Raw genomic sequence first — 21547 nt, 5'->3', positions numbered from 1 at the left:
ACAACATGTCCCCATTAAGATAATTTAACCAAGGGTGCTCCAAAAGTCTGAACATTGTGCTACATCTGCCATGTTAATTACTTTCACTCTTATTAAATAAGCAGGAGAAAAACAATTGGTTTCTTCAAAGATCAATAAAACATCCATGATGGTTTCATTTTAAACAGGGCCGCAAACACACACAACGAAGTTGAGCAGAAGTTTTGATTCCTTATCGCCTGCAGTGTGTATTTAATGATACTGTCTCAGGCTGTTCTCTGGATGGAATTTTTAAATATAAGCTGCCTAACTGAAGTGAATAATTTAAAGTACTGTCTCACATTAACACTTCCCTAACATAACTTTTTTTTTAGTAACCAACATTTAGGGGCTAGTATGAAATTGTCCTGTTTCTTCCCTAATTGTGCATGGCCAGCAAGAATCTTGAGACTCATCTAAACACTATGGTTTTTCTTCCCACAAGCTGAATTAGATCACCAATGGAGTGTGTTTATAAACTCCACTCGACATGCATTTGACTGTCCATGTTGTGGAAGAAGCATTTTCCTGAAATGCACTGACAGAGCATGCTCACCAACTCCAAATTACTGCTAATGTAATTCCAGCCCCCTCTCCCCCCATCCCCATCCCACTCCCTCTCAACCCCATGTCGACCGTTCACCCTTAATCTTGTTCAAAATTAGCATAATCTCTGGAAGAGTGGCCTAGTTGCAAGTGAAATGTTCAACCAGTCACTAACAAAACTCCAGTGCATTACTCTAAAACAGTATGTATATACAGATGAACAATGGAATAGTTGCCAACAGAACAATGTGTTTTTGAGGAATTTTCTTGTTTGAACTGTAAGTTGTTGAAGAAGGGGGCACACTAGGTGTCCCAAGGTCATTAGGTAAATACTGGCATAGTGCCTGGCTCCTGGTTGATTTGTCTCTAGCGGGTGGTGGTGGTGGTTAGAATGCCGAACCTGTGATGGCATTCAGCTGCTTCATTAGGCCCTCCAGACTGGCCATTTGCTCACTCAAGTCATCTTGCTCATACACCTGAATGAGGAAACATGATAGCCATGTTTTACACTGTGCAGACATTCTGAAATGTGGAAAAGATAAAACAGTACAACGAAAGACTTTCCCCAAACCAAAACCTGTCAGAACTAGTTGAAATACTGTTGTTTACTTATTACTCTCGAAGTGCAACTCAGTTCTAAACTCAAATTATAGCATGACATGAGATGAAAAGAGGATCTGTACTATTCACCATTTTAGGCTTTTTTAAAATTACATTTTCAGATCTATCCTAGATACTGTTTTATACAAAATATTAAGCATAGGGAATATTGAACAATGGCAAGTTGGATGGTGACATCTTGGCTAGTGAATGGAGATGTTTAATTTGGTTTCCAAGTAAATTTGCAATTGGTGAGCCTCAGTAACATGAAATATCTATACTTGAAATGTGACAGTGTTTTTAAACTCTGACTGAACAGGAAAAAAGCACTCAATTTGTAGCCTTGTCTGCTAAACAAATGTCCATCACATACTGTATCCTTGCTTGCCTGATATTGTTAAATCTGTCGCTATTGTATTCTATGAATAAAAGCAGCCACAGAGAAATGTCATCCTTCTGACAGAATGCTGATATCAACTGTATTTTTACGAGGGGCAAATGCTACCAACATGTGAAGCAACAATGCCATTATTTTTGTCTTCCAGCATCAGTTGTTTTGCTTTAAAAATGTAACTAATTCTATTGACCTTACATTAGAATGATCCTCTGTCCTGTGGCTCTCCTCTGTGACCTCTGGGGCTGTTGGGACGGAAACAGGAAGCAGCGGCGATCTCGCTTTTCCAGCCAGTCCCAGTGAGGCCGTCTTACCATGACTCAGCGTAAGATTAGAACCTGCGATCAAAAGTCGCAAAAAAGGCTACAGTTAGATGACATGTAATCCTCAATTGCCAGTCAGTCAATACAATTGTATAAATAACTGCACACACAAAGTCAGACTTGTAAAGCATCCCAATTAGAACTGGAAGCTGCAAAATGTTTAAGTGAGGGATCAGCAGAGCACACAAACCTGGATGAAGTGGGGATAGACACTCCCACAGGAGGTGGATTGTGGAGTTTTCGCTCTGTTTGTTATTCCAGAGTACTTCACAGATATACATGTAGCAGAAGGTAGTAGCTCAGCTGGACACAGCTCAATTAAAAGCCCATGATTGGAACCTGAAGACACCCCATCACCTTAACCTGCACATCTACCTGCCCAATGGAAAATCACAAGACACAATTGGCACCCACTGAGACCAGGCCAGTTATGAGGGTGCCTTCAGGGCTTGTCCAATGGGGCTCTCACAGTGGAAGGTGGGCAGAAGATGACTGAGCTTTATTCTCGGTACCTGAAAGAGAGGGCTAGGATCTTTTCTGCTTCCAATTCTACACATTCAGATTGTTCACAATGATGTGCTCGAGATTCTCATGCATTTCTGAAAACAGATCTTGACCTGCCAGCTCAGGGATACACTGGGCAGGTTAAAATCACAAATGAAGGAATGTGTGAGGGGTGCAAGTGGAAAGTTAGGCTGGTTAGAAGGCATGGTTCAGTTCTCCAACAAACAGCCCAGCTCCCAAGCTGGTTTAAAATCGGTCTAATTCTCACTTTTTAACCTTTAACCACCCCAATGATTTTGCAAGTCACCAACTCCATACCCCTCCTCTGTGCCCTCCATATTCAATGATACAATTGTCACTATGTGCAATCATCGGAAGTAATGTAAAAGCAATAGAAATCATCTTAAATTATTGGAATAACATTGAACTGTCTAAAAATCTTTTTAAAAACTTAACTCAAACACCTATCATTAATGCTAAGAAAGAAAACAACTCCAGTGGGGAAACAACCATGATTATAGAAGTTGCTGTCATTGCTTGTAAGAGAAAAAGATGCATTAAAGATGTTTAACTGTTTTCAGAGCTTATTTGAAGCTTCAAGTCTTCTTTTATAAGACTTTTAAATTGACCTCTCATGTATCAAAGGTGATATTTCTCTGCACCTTCTCTGTAGCTGCAACACAATATTCTGCATTCTGAACTATGACTCTGAAGTATTTACATAAGGTACGATTTATCAAGTCATTGAAACGTACAGCATGGAAACAAGCTCTTCAGTCCAACTTGTCCATGCCGACCAGATACTCTCAACTAACTTAGCCCCGATTGCTTGCATTGTTCGGCAAGGTTCCCAGTGGGAGACTGGTTAGCAAGGTTAGATCTCAAGGAAATCAAGGAGAACTAGCCACTTGGATAAAGAATTAGATTCAAAGTAGAAGATAGAGGGTGGTGGTGGTGAAAGGTTGCTTTTCAAACTGGAGGCCTGTGACCAGTGGTGTGCCATAAGGATCGGTGCTGGGTCCACTCTCTTCGTCATTTATATAAATGATATGGATGTAAACATAGGAGGTACGGTTTGTAAATTTGCAGATGACACCAAAATTGGAGATGCAATGGACAGCGAAGGAGGTTACCTCAGAGTACAATGCAATCTTGATTAGACGGGCCAATGGGCTGAGGAGGGATATATGGAGCTTAATTTAGATAAAAGTGAGGTGCTGCATTTTGGGAAAGCAAATCTTAGCAGGGCCTTGGGAGTGTTGCTGAACAAAGACATCTTGGAGTGCAGGTTCATAGCTCCTTAAAAGTAGAGTTGCAGGTAGATAGGATAGTCAAGAAGGCGTTGGGTATGCTTTCCTTTGTTGGTCAGAGTATTGAGTACAGGAGTTGCGAGATCATGTTGCATTTGTACAGGAGGGTGGTTAGGCCACTTTTGGAATATTGCATGCAATTCTAGTTCCTTTCTATCAGAAGGATGTTGTGAAACTTGAAAGGGTTCAGAAAAGACTTACAAGGGTGCTGCCAGGGTTGGAGGATTTGAGCTATAGGGAGAGGTTGAACAGGCTGGGGCTGTTTTCCCTGGATAATCTGAGGCTGATCATAGAAGTTTGTAAAATCATGAGGGGCATGGATAGGGTAAATAGGCAAGGTCTTTTCCTTGGGGTGGGGGACTCCAGAACTAGAGGGCATTGGTTTAGAGTGAGAGGGGAATGATTTAAAAGGGACCTAAGGGGCAACTTTTTCATGCAGTGGGTGGTACGTGTATGGAATGAGCTGCTCGAGGAAATGGTGGAGGTTGGTACAATTACAACATTTAAAAGGCATCAGGATGGGTATATGAATAGGAAGGGTTTAGAGGGATATGAGCCAAGTGCTGGCAAATGGAACTAGATTAGTTTATGATATTTGGTTGGCATGGAGGAGTTCGACCGAAGGATCTGTTTCCGTGTTGTACATCTCAATGAACCTACGGCTCTGTTTGGCCCATATCTCTCCAAACCCTTCCTATTTATATACCCATCCAGATGCCTTTTAAATGTTGTAATTGTATCTGCCTCCACCTGGTTAGTATGCAAAACAATACTTTTCACTCTGTCTCAATATGTGTGCTAATAATAAGTCAAATCAATAATCAATAGATGCCTGTTGAACTGAAGCCAACAAATTTTGAAACCCAGCCAAGCGTTCACAATGGCCACAGCTGGTGTTAACAATGTCTCCAGCTACATTTCTGTAGCTGACAGGGAAGAATGTTGTTTCATTTCTCTTTCAATGCAGAGTGCCTGTTAAAAACTGGACAGCGGACCATGCAGAAATTTCTTTCAAATTCCAAAAGCAGGGTAGTTTTAACTTTCAGTGTTGTCTGTTGATTTAAGCCATGTAGACTTAAGCCATGTTTCTTTTGGACATGTAGGTTAATTTATGATAACAGTTACTAAATGTTGATCAATGTGAAGGTAAGTTTACATTTGCACATTAGATCCTTGTGATGCATCACTGCATTAAAAACAAATTCAGGAAGGGCTTATGCCTGAAACGTTGATTCTCCTGCTCCTTTGATGTTACCTGACCTGCTGCACTTTTCCAGCAACACAGTTCAAAGAATTATATACCTGAAATCCAGGGTCCTACCATTAATTGTGTAAGTCTTGCCCTTGTCTGTATGCAATACCTCACATTTATCCAAATTAAACTCAATCTGCCATTCCTCAGCCCATTGATCCAATTGATCATGATCTCTTTGCAATCTTAGATAATCTTCTTCACTGTCCACTATACTGCCAATTTTGGTGGCATGCACAAACTTGCTAACCATATCTTCCATATTCTCATCTAAATAATTTAGAAAAAAGACAAACAAAAATAGACCAAGCACCGATCCCTATAGAACACCATTGGTAACAGGCCTCCAACATGAAAAGCCATCACTCTCTATCTCTTACTGTTTAACCAATTTTATATCCAATTGGCAAGCTCACCCTGAATCCCATATGATCTAACTTTACTAGTGGTTGAATGTGCTGCACCCAAGCATATTTAATCTATGCAAAGGCTACACAAAAGTGGTGTAAGATCAGGAAGGCAGGAGAAAACTGATTTTTCAGGCTTAATAAAAATCCAAGTTCAGGCTTTCTCAATCTGATTCACATTGGGAGATGAAAATCCAGCTCAAAATGTTGGGCCTGCCAAGTCACACATCCGTCAATGTTTTGACATGTATATGATTTTTGTTTCCATGGCCATACATAGAAAGATCTTTATGATGGCCATGCCCAAAGTAAGTGGGATGTATGCTGCTGGTACAGATAGGTGCTAATTTCAGAGATGCAGAATCAAATTGCCTTGGTCATTCCTAGAAAGTATGCCAATGATCAGCAGAAACATTTGCTGGCATATTGCAACATTGCTTCCTGCTTGCAGTGAGTGCTTTTTAAAAGCCATTTCCATATATGCTCTTCTATCATATTTCTATCCCACTAACTGTTTATTAATATTTAAATTCTAGTGGGTTTCCTGGGAATTTTATTTTCACAATCCATATGTGTTATTTTAATTATGGCATCCTGACCACGTTCTAATAACACAAGAAGAGTAAGAAATACAAAATTATGAGGAAAAAGAAACATAAAAATATAAGTAGAATTGAAGAAAAGAGAAGATTGAATTACAAGTGCTTCTGCCTACTTCATAACCTCCTTCTGCAATGTGTGTTTCTGTACATGCATGACAAATCAGCAGGCTGAAGGCACAGCATGCTGTGACAAATGGGAAATCGCAACTCTGATTAGGAGCAATTTAGGTCTTAACAAAACATCAAGTTAAACTTTTTTGCATCAAATGCACTTAGTAATACAGGCTGTAGTAACCAGCATGGAAATTTATACCCTGCAAGGATGGAAAAAAATCACAGGTCCCAGAATTTCTTGGGCTATGTCACCAGAAATGACACCTGTGATTCTGCAGAGCATAAAATATACCTATATCTGTATATTGTGATTAGCTGCATTTAAGTTGTACCCAATTACTGGCACTCAAACAACCGAGCCTGATCAAAATCATCAATGTGGAGATTATCAAAAGTTACTATGACAAGGGCAGTCAACCACATTGGCAAGGATGAATTGGAGTAACATACAAATCAGACTAGGTAAGGATGGTTGGGTTCTTTCCCAAAAGGACTTTTGTGAACCAGATGGTATTCTAGAGTCAAAACTGGTGGTGCTGGAAATGCACAGCAGGTCAGGCAGCATCTGAGGAGCTAGAGAGTTGACATTTTGAGCATCAGGAATCCTAAAGAAGGTCTTATGCCTGAAATGTTGACTCTCCTGCCCCTCGGATGCTGCCTGACCTGCTGTGCTTTTCCAGTGCCACACTTTTCCACTCTGATTCTCCAGCGTCTGCCGTCATTACTTACTCCACGATGATATTTTAGGACAATCAATGATAAATCCTGGTCACCATTACTAAGGCTGAGTCTACAATTCTAGATTTTACTGGATTTAAATACCACTAGCTGTCAAGGTGAGATTTGAACATGGATATCCAGAGCATTAACATGAGTATCTGGATGACTAATACAAGGACATTACCATGATGCAACTATTTTCCTGAAAAGGAGACAGGCAGAAACATCATAAAGGTTGGACCCCAAGACTCATTGAGGGTTTGCCAACCCTTTCAGGAAGTGCAGCTGTCTCAGGAAATGGAGGACTGTTTCTGGATATAGCAAGGTGTGCTGCTGGTAGCCTGGGAGCAAAGTATTTTGCATTTACAGTTTCTGCTCACACATTCTCTCTTCCTGCAAATCAGAGAGCAGACTGAACTGCAGATGGGGAAGGGCTACAATGATTTCTTCAATTTGTTGATTTCTTGCTTGGAATTTGATTCTTCACCAGCTCAATCTTAATCTGGGTTTATAGTTGATATACCTACTCAGAAAGGGCTAGGCAAAAGTGAGGACTGCAGATACTGAAAACCAGAGTTTAGATTAGAGTGGTGCTGGAAAAGCACAGCAGGTCAGGCAGTATCCGAGGATCAGGAAAATTGATGTTTCGGGCAAAAGCCCTTCATCCTCTCCATCCCTACTCAGAAAGCACTGTGGAATAGAATACATCCTATTCATTTACAGGGCTCGGCACGCAGCCACAGAAAGAATCCTTTTGTATGTTGAATTTCACCAATGCAACATTTATCTGTTCGTTTACTAATTAGAACGACAACACCACAAAATACCCAGGCAACCTGTATTGACTAAAATGCAAAATTATTCTGGTAATCTGTTATAATTATGGCAGATAAGACACATTCAATCATGATAATAGACTTGACACTATGTGAATTTAAGCAGCTGTATTTCTTCATTCAGCACCAATCTGCTGACAGAGAATAAATAGATTAAATCTTGCATATCAAAAAAAAATCCACTGAATGTACAGAGTACACTTATAATGTCACAGGAAAATGTTACATTTCAAGAAAGATAATTCCAAAGTTGCAACGAAGCATTTAATTTGCTCTGAAACAGAAAGAGGTAAAGGTTTTCTTCCAGGCACTGTCAATGACTTCGATGTGCAAATTAGCAGGCATTTAGAAAAGGTCAGACCAGTGTTATGATAGCTAAATGAAGAAGTGAATTGTCTTTTATCTGAGCCCTTTACTGATGTCACCGTGGTTTACGTCATGGAAGTCATTTGGTCAGATCACACGATTGCATCTCCATTATTAACAAATCAACATTGACATCACTGCCCTAAAACGAATTACTGCGGGTGATGGAAATCTGAATGCTGAAAACACTCAGCACGTCTGGCAGCATCTGGGGAGAGAGCAACAGAGTAAACAGGCTCAACTTCTGATTAGATTACTTACAGTATGGAAACAGGCCCTTCGGCCCAACAAGTCCACACTGATCCGCCGAAGCGCAACCCACCCATACCCCTATATTTACCCCTTATCTAACACCACGGGCAATTTAGCATGGCCAATTCACCTGACTTGCACATCTTTGGACTGTGGGAGGAAACCGCAGTTCCCGGAGGAAACCCACGCAGACACGGGGAGAATGTGCAAACTCCACACAGTCTGTCGCCTGAGTCGGGAATTGAACCCACGTCTCTGGCACTGTGAGGCAGCAGGGTGCCTCACTGTGCCGCCCACTTTATCAGCTGAGTGGAGCCCCTGACATTGTGGAGGTCTTGCCAGCTCTGTAGTCAGTGGCCAAGACCCCACATCATCTCTTGACTCAAAAAGATCTGTCCAAGTCAACAATCCATCAGCCACCTGGAGAACAGTAAGAATGACAATGTGATGCAGCTCTAGCGTTTTGAATCTAAAGTGTGATTATTTCTGTCTGAGGAGGACCAGGACATAACATAGTCAAAGGAAAGAATACTCCATTCAGCACGATGAACCTACCTCCATCCCATGAATTGTCTCTCATGGTCAGTTCAACTTTAAATAGGGGGGAGCGGAATCCTCCAAAAAATTCTTTATGCATGGCAAGATTGTAGAAAGTCCCCATAATGATTTGACAAACATTTCCTGACTTACAACTGATTTCTTCAAATTATGCTGCTTTTTTGACAGGGTTGTCCGGATTTTCACCACATTGATATTATGGGTGGGGGGGAGGGTTGCAAAATATTTTGTGAAATGAATCTTCATGTCACTGAAGGCACTAATGTCTTTTTGATTTTGTTATATATTGTCATAGGAATAGGATGCCTCTGGCAATAGTGCCATTAGAAAATGCATCAGGACAGGCAACTGAAAAAAAAATTGAATTCCTACATAGACTTTACTCTTTAATAAATATGAATGTAATTTTAATGTCTATTATACAACTGTCGACTACATATATTACCTTATATATATAATCAAACACAAATATTTGAGAAAATCACAAGGCAAGCCTTGATGCTCATTCAAACTGTGGAAATGCATTTCCTTAAATTCTACTGAAAAATATTGTGTGTGACTGAGAAGTGACAAATATATTATTTTGGTACTCAAAGTCTTTTGATTTAATTTGGTGTAAAACGACAGAGACAGCCTTTGACTGACTAATATTGACATTTAAAGTCGCAGAAATTGTGTGATTTAATTTTATTTTGCTGAAAGCTTTTGTTGGAAACGTGATTCGTGACTGCATAATTTAACACAGGTGGGTACAAACAGATGATGTGGGTTAAAATGCAAGCCTACAAGCAGCAGAAAACCTGTTCCCTCTCCATATGCCAAATTATATAGATCCTGAACACAGAAAATACAGGGTATCCCTTCCTGCTTACAAAATAACTGTACATTTGTTTTGTAGGATTTACATCAGAACATAAAATTTTCTGCCAACATCTTGATCATGATCATGGCCGATCTTTTAACTCAGTTGCACTGTTCCAACCTAACTCTGTGTCACTTGATTCCCTTTATGTCAAAGAAAAGTCTATTGATCATGGTCTTGAATTGACCTCTATAGTGAGCACTCACAGCCTTCCAGAGTAGAAGGATTTACAGCCTTCCATGTGAAGATGCTTCAGCTCTCCTCCTGTCTGATAGGATCAGCCAGCAATTCTGAGCTCTCCTATTCTGTGTTACCAGCACAATTATCAATTCATTGTGGGGTCTGAACAAGTTTTCTCTTTAACAGGGAACACCACAAGGAGCACTCTTATAAATATTTTCTCATAAACCTGCTCAGGCATGTTCTAACAAACCTCTGGATCAGGTGGGATTTGAAATTGGGCTGACTGGTCCAGAGGCAGGGACACTGCCACTGCACTTTGCAGCACCTTTTGAAGCTTCTTATACACTGTGACAGAATGTGGTGGGATATACTTTTGCACCTCGGTTTCTGATTTCCCCTAGCTATGAGTGGAATTTACTCTCCCTGATTCCGGAACAGGCAATGTGGCCAGAGAATCAGGTCAGGAAAGAGGGCTGTAGGTAGAGTGTCTGTTTCCTCCTGATTCCGCATGTGGGGCAAGCTCATTCCATACATGCACCACCCTCTGTGTGAAGTAGTTGCCTCTTAGAGATCCTTTTGAAATCTTTCCCCTCTTGGCCGTGGTTTACCAATGGTAATGGTGGTGAGAAGCTTTGTCTTCAGACGGTCAGTGTAGACTTGTTGGGTCAAATAGCCTGTTGGCACACTGTAGGGATTCTATGATTTATTCTATATTAATCCCTGTGCAAGTAACAGTGGACACAGGTTCCAGATAAAAGAGTGAAAAAAATCATCAGAAATCATTCTAAGTCAATCTCAATCTATGGAGTAGAATCCATCCTCTCAAACCCCCCTACTTACTCATCACAATGGATCCAGTTTTTAACCTTCTAGGGTGAAAGGTTTCAGCTGAGGTGACAGCATTTTATCATATGCCAGAGTTTGCTTTGTAATCTAAATGTCAAGATTTGAGTCCCTAACCTGCCAATCTAGTTTGTTCTTGTCACTTTCAAAATAATTTACTGCACTTTCAATTCCATTTGGCTTTCTGAAATGCCTGGCAGGGTACTCAAGAAACAACGTCATCGACTCTTCCTCAGCAAGTGAGTCGGATTGTAATTCTAGTCTGTCTGGGGCAAAAAAACAGGAAATAAAATGAAGAATGGTTTTTGCCACCTTCAATTAAAATCTTACAAATTAACTTTCCTTGAGGATAAATTTCTCTCCTTTTGAAATTGTTATTTTGCCTGACAACAGGCAAGCTGGCATTTAATACATCAACACATTTACTGCTGCGTTGCTTATACATCTTGACATACATGGTTGGCTTTTCACTGTTGCATTAATTTAGCAGGGAGCAGGAGGAGAGCATGGAATGCATAAACCAAGAGAAACATGGGATTGTGGTTAGGGATATATTAATAAAAGCAAGCCATAAAGTCTCTCTAGCCTGCTTGATTAAATCCTTGGTAATCTGTACCTCAACTTCATTCATCACTGTTCATTCAAACTCCCTCGATATCCCTTAGCCAAAAAAAATCTATAAAGCTGAGTTTTAAATTTGTGCATGTGATGGTTAATGCTGGAAATACACATCAAATCAATTCACATCTGAAAAGCAAGTTAGTGAATGTTTAGGACACCCTTCATCAGAAATTAGCTATACAATTGCTCTCTTGGGGGATATTTGTATACAGACTCTATAGCAGTACTGCATTCAGTTAGATTGACTCTTAACTGCCTTCGAAAATATCCTAGCGAGCCTCTCAGTTGTATCAAACTGTTACAGAAAATAACAAAGAAGAATGACACCAGATGGATCGCTCAGCATCAACCCTTGCACTAGAAATGATAACACAGCTAGCCTTGCCAATCCTGCTAAGTCCTCTTTGGGTGGGTCTTTGAGGCAAATTTGGGAGAGCTTTCACACAGATGTGTCAAACCACAATCGGACATAGTTGAACTCCTTCGCTATCCTGAGTTTCTCTCCAGGTCCCTCCCATCCTGACTTGGAAATATATCACAGTTCTTTCAATGTCAAAATCCTGGAACTCCCTCCTTATCTGCCCTCTAGGTGTTCCTACACTACATGGACTGCAGGGGTTTAAGAAGGTGATTCACGACCATCTTCTCAAGGCTAATTAGGGATGGCCAATAAGTACTGGCCGAGCCAGCAATACCCACATTCCATGAAGGAAAACATTGAGAACATAAGAATGGAGAGCAGGAATAGACTATTCAGATCCTTAATCCTCCTCTACCAAATGATATGATTATGGCTATTCATATTAAAATAAAATACATGTCATTGTTCTCTGGGAACAATGGCATTTTTTTTATCCAAGGTAACATGGAAGGTATGATCCAATTACATCTCAATTATATGGTTCAACCATGCTATTGACACAACTTTACAAATTATACACTCGATAGTGGTCACATTTCAAAGTCGTTCATTGACTGTCAGGTGCTTTAAAATATTCTTTCTGGATAGTTTACAGCGGCACAGTGGCTCAGTGGTTAGCACTGCTGCCTCTCAGTGCCAGAGACCGAGTTTGATCCCACTCTCGGGTGAGTGTCTGTGTGGACTTTATACGTTCTCCCCATGCCTGTGTGAGTATCCTCTGGGAGTTCCTGTTTCTTCCCGCAGTCCAAAGATATGCTGGGATTAATGGTGCTGGAAAAGCACAGCAGTTCAGGCAGCATCCGAGGAGCAGTAAAACCGATGTTTCGGGCAAAAGCCCTTCATCAGGCTGTATTCCTGATGAAGGGCTTTTGCCCGAAACGTCGATTTTACTGCTCCTCGGATGCTGCCTGAACTGCTGCACTTTTCCAGCACCACTAATCCAGAATCTGGTTTCCAGCACCTGCAGTCACTGCTTTTATCCAAAGATATGCTAGTTAGGTAGATTGGCCATGCTAACTTGATGAGCCGAGTAGCCTGCTTCCATACTGTAGAGATTCTATATTTTCCAGTCATGAAATGTCCCTTATAGATCTGAGTAATTTTCCTTTCATTACATTGTGCAGTACCAGTAAACACACCGGGAGGAAAAACTTCTTTCTGCAAGTGGGCTCTTTTTACTTGAGCAAAAGCAACAGGTTATTGATCTTAACGTGTAGCTCTAACAACAGTTATTCTTGTATCATCCATAGAAATAATAAGAACCGTGTTAACCACAGCAAGCTGACCACTTTCTGTTGGGTGAGACAGAACTGGGACCTTCTTGACCATGGAGGAGAAAGTGAGGTCTGCAGATGCTGGAGATCAGAGCTGAAAATGTGTTGCTGGAAAAGCGCAGCAGGTCAGGCAGCATCCAAGGAACAGGAAATTCGATGTTTCGGGCATAAGCCCTTCATCAGGATTCCTGATGAAGGGCTTATGTCCGAAACGTTGAATTTCCTGTTCCTTGGATGCTGCCTGACCTGCTGCGCTTTTCCAGCAACACATTTTCAGCTACCACCTTCTTGACCATGTCAGAATCTACAAGAGTGGTGCTGATCTCATCACAGTAGGCACAAGGGGAGGCTAATATCATACCCAACACCTTTTCAAGAGCAAGTTGGACAGTAAGGATGGATAATAAACATAGCCTTCGCCAACCGGGTCCGTGGCTAAAGAATAAATAAAGCAGCAGCCCTATTGAAAAGATAAAAGGGTGGATCTTACCACGGAATGGGGCAACTACTCAGTTAAGTTGAACTGCCATACCCAGTGTCAGCAAGTGGCATTCAATGATTCTGACCAGTGATAGGGCCTCATTTAAATCTTGCCAGTCTGCTTTCCATTCAGGCAGAGCAACTGCCTGGAGTTGATAATCAGGCTATCCTTCACATCACTGCCCACCCAATACCACCATCTCTCCGAACCCCCACCCACCCCCAAACAACTCCTACTGCACTCCCCCATCTGCTTTGCAGATAAATGGCAAGGATGGAATTTCAAGAGTGATTCCAAAAACAAGGACAGTGCTGATCCTTCTTGCTCATCAGAGGAATGATTTTTCCTTCTCTTGTTCCTTTCTGGCAGGTTATTGTATCGCCTGGTGAGAAAACTTTCCTTTCTCAAATCTATGTTAAAATGCAATTGAATTTCCTGTTCGTATTATAGGATTATTGGTATACCTGGATTCCTGGGGTCTCTTGCCTGCTTTACATCTGTTTTTCAGTGTCCTACAGAACCCAGTAGGTGAGGAGTGCAGGCAGTTTTACCTCACTCCATTTCTTTCCATCAGACACCTCCTCTAACACCTAACATCTGACAATAGCTTCCACCATCACTGATACACAGTGACAAGAATGTGTACCATCTCCAAGATGCACCACAACAAACATAGAAACTTGACATTGAGGAGGAAGAGGAGCCATTCAGCCCCTCAAGTACACTCGATCATTTACTGTGATTATGGCTAATCTCCAACTCAATGCCATGTTACTGCTTTCTCCTTGATGCCTTTAAAATTAAAAAGAACATTCATCTTTTTCTTGAATATATTCACTCATTTAGTCTCCATGTTACTCTGTGGTAGAGAATTCCAAAAATTCACTTTCCTTTTGAGGAAGAAATATTTCCTCATCTCAGTCCTAAATTGTTTACTCCATATTCTGAAAATATGACTCCCCAGTCAGGGAAAACATTTTCCCTGCATCTAATTTGTCCAGCCCTATTTATACCTTTCAATCAGATACCCTCTCATCCTTTTAAACCCTACTGAATGAAGACCTATTTGAATCAATTTCTCCTCACAGAACTGACTTGCCATCCCCACTATCAGCCTAGTGACCTCCACTGCACTTCCTCTTTGGCAAATGTGTTTTTTTCTTAGATAGGGACATTAAACTGCTTTCAATATGATGGGGAGATACTGCTGTTGGACTGAGATGGACAAAGTCAGAGTCACACGACACCAGGTTTTTTTAGATTAGATTAGATTACTTACAGTGTGGAAACAGGCCCTTCGGCCCAACAAGTCCACACCGACCCACCGAAGCGCAACCCACCCATTCCCCTACATATACCCCTTACCTAACACTACGGGCAATTTAGCATGACCAATTCACCTGATCCGCACATCTTTGGACTGTGGGAGGAAACCGGAGCACCCGGAGGAAACCCACGCAGACACGGGGAGAACGTGCAAACTCCACACAGTCAGTCGCCTGAGGCGGGAATTGAACCCAGGTCCCTGGTGCTGTGAGGCAGCAGTGCTAACCACTGTGCCACCCACTAGGTTAGGTTATAGCCCAGCAGGTTTATTTGAAATCCTGAAAACTTCTGATTTAAAATAAACCTGTTGTACTATAAGTTGGTGGCATGTGACTTCTGACTTTGCAATATTCCAGGTATGGTTTCAACAAGGCTCTCTATTAATGCAGTAAGGCATCCTAAATTCTCAACTCAAATCCTACACTGCTTGTCTATTTAATTGCATTTCAAATTGTTTACTGCTCCTGTATGCAAGGGCAACTTTTGAACCTTCACAGTTCCCAATATATCACTACTTAAATAATACGCTTCCTTTCTGTTTTTCACAAGTGTATATCTTGACATTTATCCATAATGTACTCCATCTGCTGTGTATTTGCCCACACATTTAACTTGTCTTAATCACCCTGAAGTCTCCTTGCATTTCCCAATAACTCAAACCCATGCAGTGTTATGCCTTCATGAATTTTGGAAATATTGCTTTTGGTTCACTCATTTATATATATTATGTATAGTTGTGGCTCAAATGCTGATCCTTCCAATACCCAATGATCACTGCCTGCCACTCAGAAAAAGATTAATATACTTCCAATCTCTTTTGCCTGTCTGTCAACTAATTCTCAATCCATGTCAATAAATTACTTTCAATTTTATGTGCATTCATTTCTTATGAGGGATCTTATAAAAGGTCTCCTGAAAATCCAAATACACCAGGCCCACTGGTTCCCCTTTATCTATTCTATTAGTTACATCCTCAAAAAAGCCATGATTTGCCTTTCATAAATCCATGCTGGTTTTGACCAATTCTCTTAATAATTTCCAAGGCAAATGTTATCATTTATAATAGACTCGAGCATTTTCCCCGCTTCTGAGGTTATGCTAAATAGCTTATAATTCTCTGTTTTGCTGTCCCTCACTTTTCAAATAGCAGTGTTACATTTTCTACCCTCCAATCTGTAGGAATTGCTCTAGAGTCTGTAGAAGTTTGGAAGATAACCACCAATGTATGCAAAATTAATCAAAGAACCGCAATCCTGGAAATCTGAAAAAGAAAACAGAAATTGCTGGAACAATTTCTGGCAGTATCTATGGAGAGAAATCAGAGTAAACGTTTCCAGCGACCGTTCTTCAGAACCCATGTGTCTAATATTTTCAGTGCCACTTCCTTCAGTACTCTAGAATATAGATTATTTGGCCATTGTGATTTGTCATCCTTCGATCCCATTAATTTTCCAGGCACAATTTACTAAGCAATTTACTAATTTCTTTCAATTCCTCCCTCTCACTCCATCCTTGGCTCCCTAACATTGCTGGGAGTTTGCAAATATATAAGCATATGAACAAGGAGCAAGAGTAGGCCCACTTTGAGTCTGCTCTGCCACTCAATAAGATCATGGATGATCTGATTTTAACTTCAAACTGTATATTCTTGAATATCCTCAATAATTTTGCATCCCCTAGCTAGTGAGTAAGCTATCCACCTTTACCTTCAACTTCATTGACAGTCCAAACACGAGCATAAGCATCCATTCCTTCCACGCTGGTGCAGTGTGGATTCAATATGCGTCAACTGCAAGAATCACTGCAGAAAGTCATCAAAGCTTCTTTGACAGTTTCACAAACCCACATGCCAGCATCCAAGGCAATGGGCAACAGGTGAATGGGAAAGCCATCAGCTCAGCATTTCCCTCCATCAACCTGACTTCCATATCTGTAACTCTTCCTTCATTATGACTGGGCCAACAATCCTGAAACTCCCTATCCAATACGACTGTGGTAGTAACTCCACCGGATAAATTGCCACAGTTCAAGCAGGCTTACTGTCACCTTCTCAAGAAGAACTAGCCAGTAACATTTGTACCCCATTAGTGTTTAGATAAAGCTCAGCAAAATTTATGCTACAAAGTATACTTGATAAATTTAAATCAGAATTGCATCTGGGCTATATAGATGCTGAGGTCAGGAGAATCTACACAATTTAGCCCTTAACAGGTTATTCTGAGAACTGACCTCGATGCTTGGATTCCTCATAAAAATTCTCAAGGCTGAGCTCTGTATCAGCAGCTCAGTTGTAACATGGTATAGCCTCAGATTTCATTGATATTGCAAAAGATCAGAAAAGATAGTAAGTCAACAGAATCTGAATTATTAGGAATTTGCCTGTGTATGCGATTTGTGAAACTGCTCCAGACATTCTGATAATAAGTTGGGGGGGTTGTGATGGGGGAATGTAATGAAAGATTTAGATTATCAAGGATAAAGAACTTTCTGACAATAAAGTTGAACACGAATGAATTGACTTCTTGTGCATTTGAGCCACAGTTGAGACTATTTGGATCATTTTGTAGTGTGTGAGGTGGGAAAATAAAACTCAATTCCTCAACACTAGTTGAAGTGCTTTTGAATTCTGTCATGCTTATTGATCGAAGCAAGAGTGAAAAGGTTTCCGTTAGGTGCAAGATTTACTGAAATACAATTTAATATCAGAAAAAGACAGCACATGTTAATACAACAGATGCAGCATAAAGATATCCCTTCTATACAAGGAATTGCTTTCTCGACTATACCAAATTGCCAGAGTAAGATAAATGACTATATAATCAAAGCTCACCAAATCATTACCTGTGCTGATTAGATGCACTTAATTTCAGCAGATTTTATCCCCTTCCTGTTATCTTGTAATCTATGTATTAGTTGTCCAGAAAATAGACTAATTAAACGGGCTAAGACAATGTGAAGCATTCATTCCAAGCAGATTATTTAGTTACCACAATAATACAATTTTAATGCTTGAGCAATAAACTTGAAATTGTGTAGGTGAGGTTTTTTTCTTCATTCATTCATGGATAGGGGTATCGTTGGCTAAGCCAGAATTTATTTCTCTTCACTCATTGCCCTTGAGAAGGTATTGGCCAGCTGCCTTCTTGAACCGCTGCAGTCCCTGTCCTATAGGTTGACTCGTATTAACTTTAGGGAGGGAATTCCAGGATTTTGATTCTGGGACAGTGAAGTATTGATGATATGATTCCAAGTCAGGATGCTGAGGGGCTTGGAGGGGAACTTGCTATTGTTGGTGTTCTCTTGTATCTGCTGCCCTTCTAGATGGAAGTGGTCGTGGTTTTGGAAGGTGCTGTCTGAGAATCCTTGATGAATTTCTGCACTGCATCTTGTAGAAAGAACACATTGCTGCTATTGAGCATCAGTGATGGAGGGAGTGGATGCTTGTGGATGTAGTGCCAATCAAGCGAGCTGCTTTGTCCTGGATGGTGTCAAGTTTCTTGAGTGTTGTTGGAGCTGTACTCATCTATGCAAGTGGGGAGTATTCCATCACACTCCTGACTTGTGCTTTGTAGATGGTGGATAGGCTTTAGGGAATCAGGAGGTGAATTACTCGCCATAGTAGCCTCTGTCCTGCTCTGGTAGCCACCGTGTTTATGTGGTGAGTCCAGTTGAGTTTCTGGTCAATGATAAGCTACAAAATGTTGATAATGGGGGATTCAGTGGTGGTAACTGGTGGGACACAAACTGGATGTCACTGAGCAGATGATTGCTGAGCAGGTGCTGCTTGATTACACTGTTGGTGACACCTTCCATCACCTTACGGAACTTGGTTTAACTAATTTTACTGACCCAAGAAAGCTGAATGTTCATTGGAGCAAAAATGAGATAATCACCGCTATCAGATTCCCCTCCAAGTCCCACACAATCAATTTATTCCATGTCACTGAAATAAAATCCAAGGATTCCCTCTCTAATAGCATTGTGGGTCCACATTCATCAGAGGCAGAGAGAGAAATCATGGCTCCAAAGTTTACTCCTGGCATAGACCTCCTACTCCTCCTCTAACCTGAGCACTTGAGCTCACCAGGTTATTGGGTGTGATGTATCCCACCCCCCTCCCACCCTCCCCCATGTTTCATACCATATTGATTGTGGCAGTTCAAGATGTAGCTCACCACCACGCTCTCAAGAGCAATGAGGGACAGGCAGTACACTGACTGCATTAACCAGGTTTGAAAAACAAAGATGCTTTTTCAAGTCATTTGAATACTTTCATTTGTGGTACCCAAATGTTCCTTCAGGCTCCACAAGGGGAATATAACAATCCACTGGCTGAAGTCTATCTTTTTCCAATCTACTACTGCACCAGAGCCACTCTTGTACCCCATGCTCAATGCTCAGTGCCCATTATTAGGCTGGCAGGTAGCCTCTGAGTGACCTAGGTGAAAGTGAGGACTGCAGATGCTGCAGATCAGAGATAAGATTAGAGTGATGCTGGAAAAGCACAGCAGGAATGATGAAGGGATTTTGCCCGAAATGTCAATTTTCCTGCTCCTTGGATGCTGCCTGACCTGCTGTGTTTTTCCAGCACCACTTTAATCGCGCCTCTGAGTGACCTGTCAGCCATTTAAGCTGGGATTTACTCCTATTAAAACTAGGCAGACCTCCCAAAGCTGTTGCTGAATGGGCCATCCACTCTCCTGTCTGTGACTTATAGCTCGATTCACTGGGGGTCTCACACAGCTAAGAAGTACATGTTTGTTGTTCCTGATACTGCACTCACTGGTGGTGATTATATAAGAACAGTAATTGGTAATGTGTAATTGGGTATCAGTAGTTTGGGTGAACATACAGTAAAATCAGGTAGAATTGACTCACAGAGGGATCCAACCACAAACTTGATTGAGGTGGAGTCTTGAGATAATTGAGGAAGCTGCTGTGTAGCCTGATTTGCTGACAAATGACAAAAAAATTTCAAGTGAAAACACAGTGATGCAGTAAATGTATGAAAAATGTCTTCACTCTCAATTTGTTCACACTTTGCAAGGGCATGATGTATTGTTTTTTTCAATTACATCTGGAATCAGTGTCCATCACTTTCTCATACACAGTGTTCTACATGAACTTGCAGAACTCTCTGAGTGAAATCATTTTCCACCTGACCGATTTCTCAGTCTTTATCCAAAGATTTTGAATGCATGGCCTTATTGACCCACTCAACAGAGAATTTTTTTTTCAGCTATTTACTCAATGAAAACCTACCACTATCTTTATTGGATTACATCAATTCAAAGGAGAACAGTCTAACTTTTCCACCCTCAACTCATAACCCAAGTCCCAGATCCCTGGCAAGATTCCGTATAGTGTAATGGTAATGTCACTGGACTTGAAACCTAGAACCATAGGTTAATGTTAAACCATAAGACCATAAGAAATAGAAACAGGAGTGGGCCATTTTTGGCTCCTTAAGCCTGCTATATCTTTTAATAAGATCGTGGCTGATCTGACATTCCTCAATGTCATGTTGTAAGGTTTCGAACATGGATTCAAATCCCACTCTGGAAGTGGGTGGAATTTAAATTCAGTTCTTAAATCGGAAAATAAAAGTTATCCTCATTAATGTGACCTGAAATTGATTGTCATGAAAACACATCTGATGCACTCATATCCTTCAGGCCTTTCTTATGTGTAACTCCAGACCCACAGCAATGTGGCTCACTATTAACCTTTCTCAAAACACAACTTCTTCATCTCTAGTAACATACCAGCAAACCTTCTCTCCAATCTTTCCAATGTTTTTACATCTTTCCTAAATTGTGGAACCCATATCTGTCCACAATACTCCAGCTGAGGTCCAAATAAAAATTTTAAAACATTTCAGCATCATTGCTATGGTTTAATCCCTCGCTTTCTTTTAACTATCTTTGCTACTTCCCTAGCAATCTTTAAGGTGGTGTGTATATGGGTAGCAGGGTTTCTCTGCTCACCTACATTCTTTAAAATTATTTATAATGCACTGAATCTCTGTATTAATTTCAAGGCAGAGATTTTAGGGAGCTAGGAAGGACACTCGTAACCACTTCACAGGTAGTAATCTCTGGTTTATTTCCAGTGGATGCACTTGTGAGCATAGAAATAAAAGCACAGAGCAGATGAATATGTGGCTGGAGACTCTGCACCTCAACAAAGAAGGGTCTAATATCCCATTGTTATTTAGGGCAGTTTACTTGTGCTTTAAAGATGGTTTAAAATAGCATTTTAGGGGAACATGAACAAGCATGTGGCATTAGAAAAGATGGACAAATGTTTGGGAGAAATAGACAATAATGGACTAATAAATAGTAATGTTTAAGGTGGGTTCAGAATGCAAAAATAGTGTATTCATTTTTATGTTTTCAAAAAGTGAGGACTGCAATGAGGAAAAGTGACTTAAAAAAAACTTAATGATTTACCAGGATGGCTGCATAACTTCAAAGTAAAGATTTTGATATGTATTGTGATCTTTGTTTTAGTGTGGCAATGGGACTCTACAATGTGAAGACAATCAGGAGCCAAGATGAAGTTGCTTGATACTCAACAAACTGAGCAGGTTTGAACTACAAACAAGTTACAGAGACAGAGAGAGAGAGAGAGAGTCAGAAGGTGCATTGTTGTTCTCCCCAACAGAAACAGCCTGTTCTCTGCAGTAAAATAAACTCAGTTTAACCTTGGAGAAAACCAGTTACCATTCCTGC

The 21547-nt window shown here is 40.7% G+C and overlaps 1 protein-coding gene across 1 annotated transcript in view; it reads right to left on the bottom strand.

Annotated features, from left to right (window-relative positions):
• Positions 1–883: 883 nt before the first annotated feature.
• Positions 884–21547, bottom strand: part of dcc (DCC netrin 1 receptor) — a 990886-nt gene continuing 970222 nt past the window's right edge. Inside the window, exons 29-30 of the mRNA XM_060825544.1 lie at positions 1757–1896; positions 884–1040 (exon numbers count right to left, since the gene is read on the bottom strand). Coding sequence (XP_060681527.1) covers positions 951–1040; positions 1757–1896 — 230 coding nt within the window. The 3' untranslated portion in view covers positions 884–950. The remainder of the gene's footprint in view (positions 1041–1756; positions 1897–21547) is intronic.

The sequence above is a fragment of the Hemiscyllium ocellatum genome, chromosome 1 (assembly GCF_020745735.1).
Source record: "Hemiscyllium ocellatum isolate sHemOce1 chromosome 1, sHemOce1.pat.X.cur, whole genome shotgun sequence".
Classification (NCBI taxonomy): Eukaryota; Metazoa; Chordata; class Chondrichthyes; order Orectolobiformes; family Hemiscylliidae; genus Hemiscyllium; species Hemiscyllium ocellatum.
This window is presented reverse-complemented; position numbering and strand designations above follow the sequence as displayed.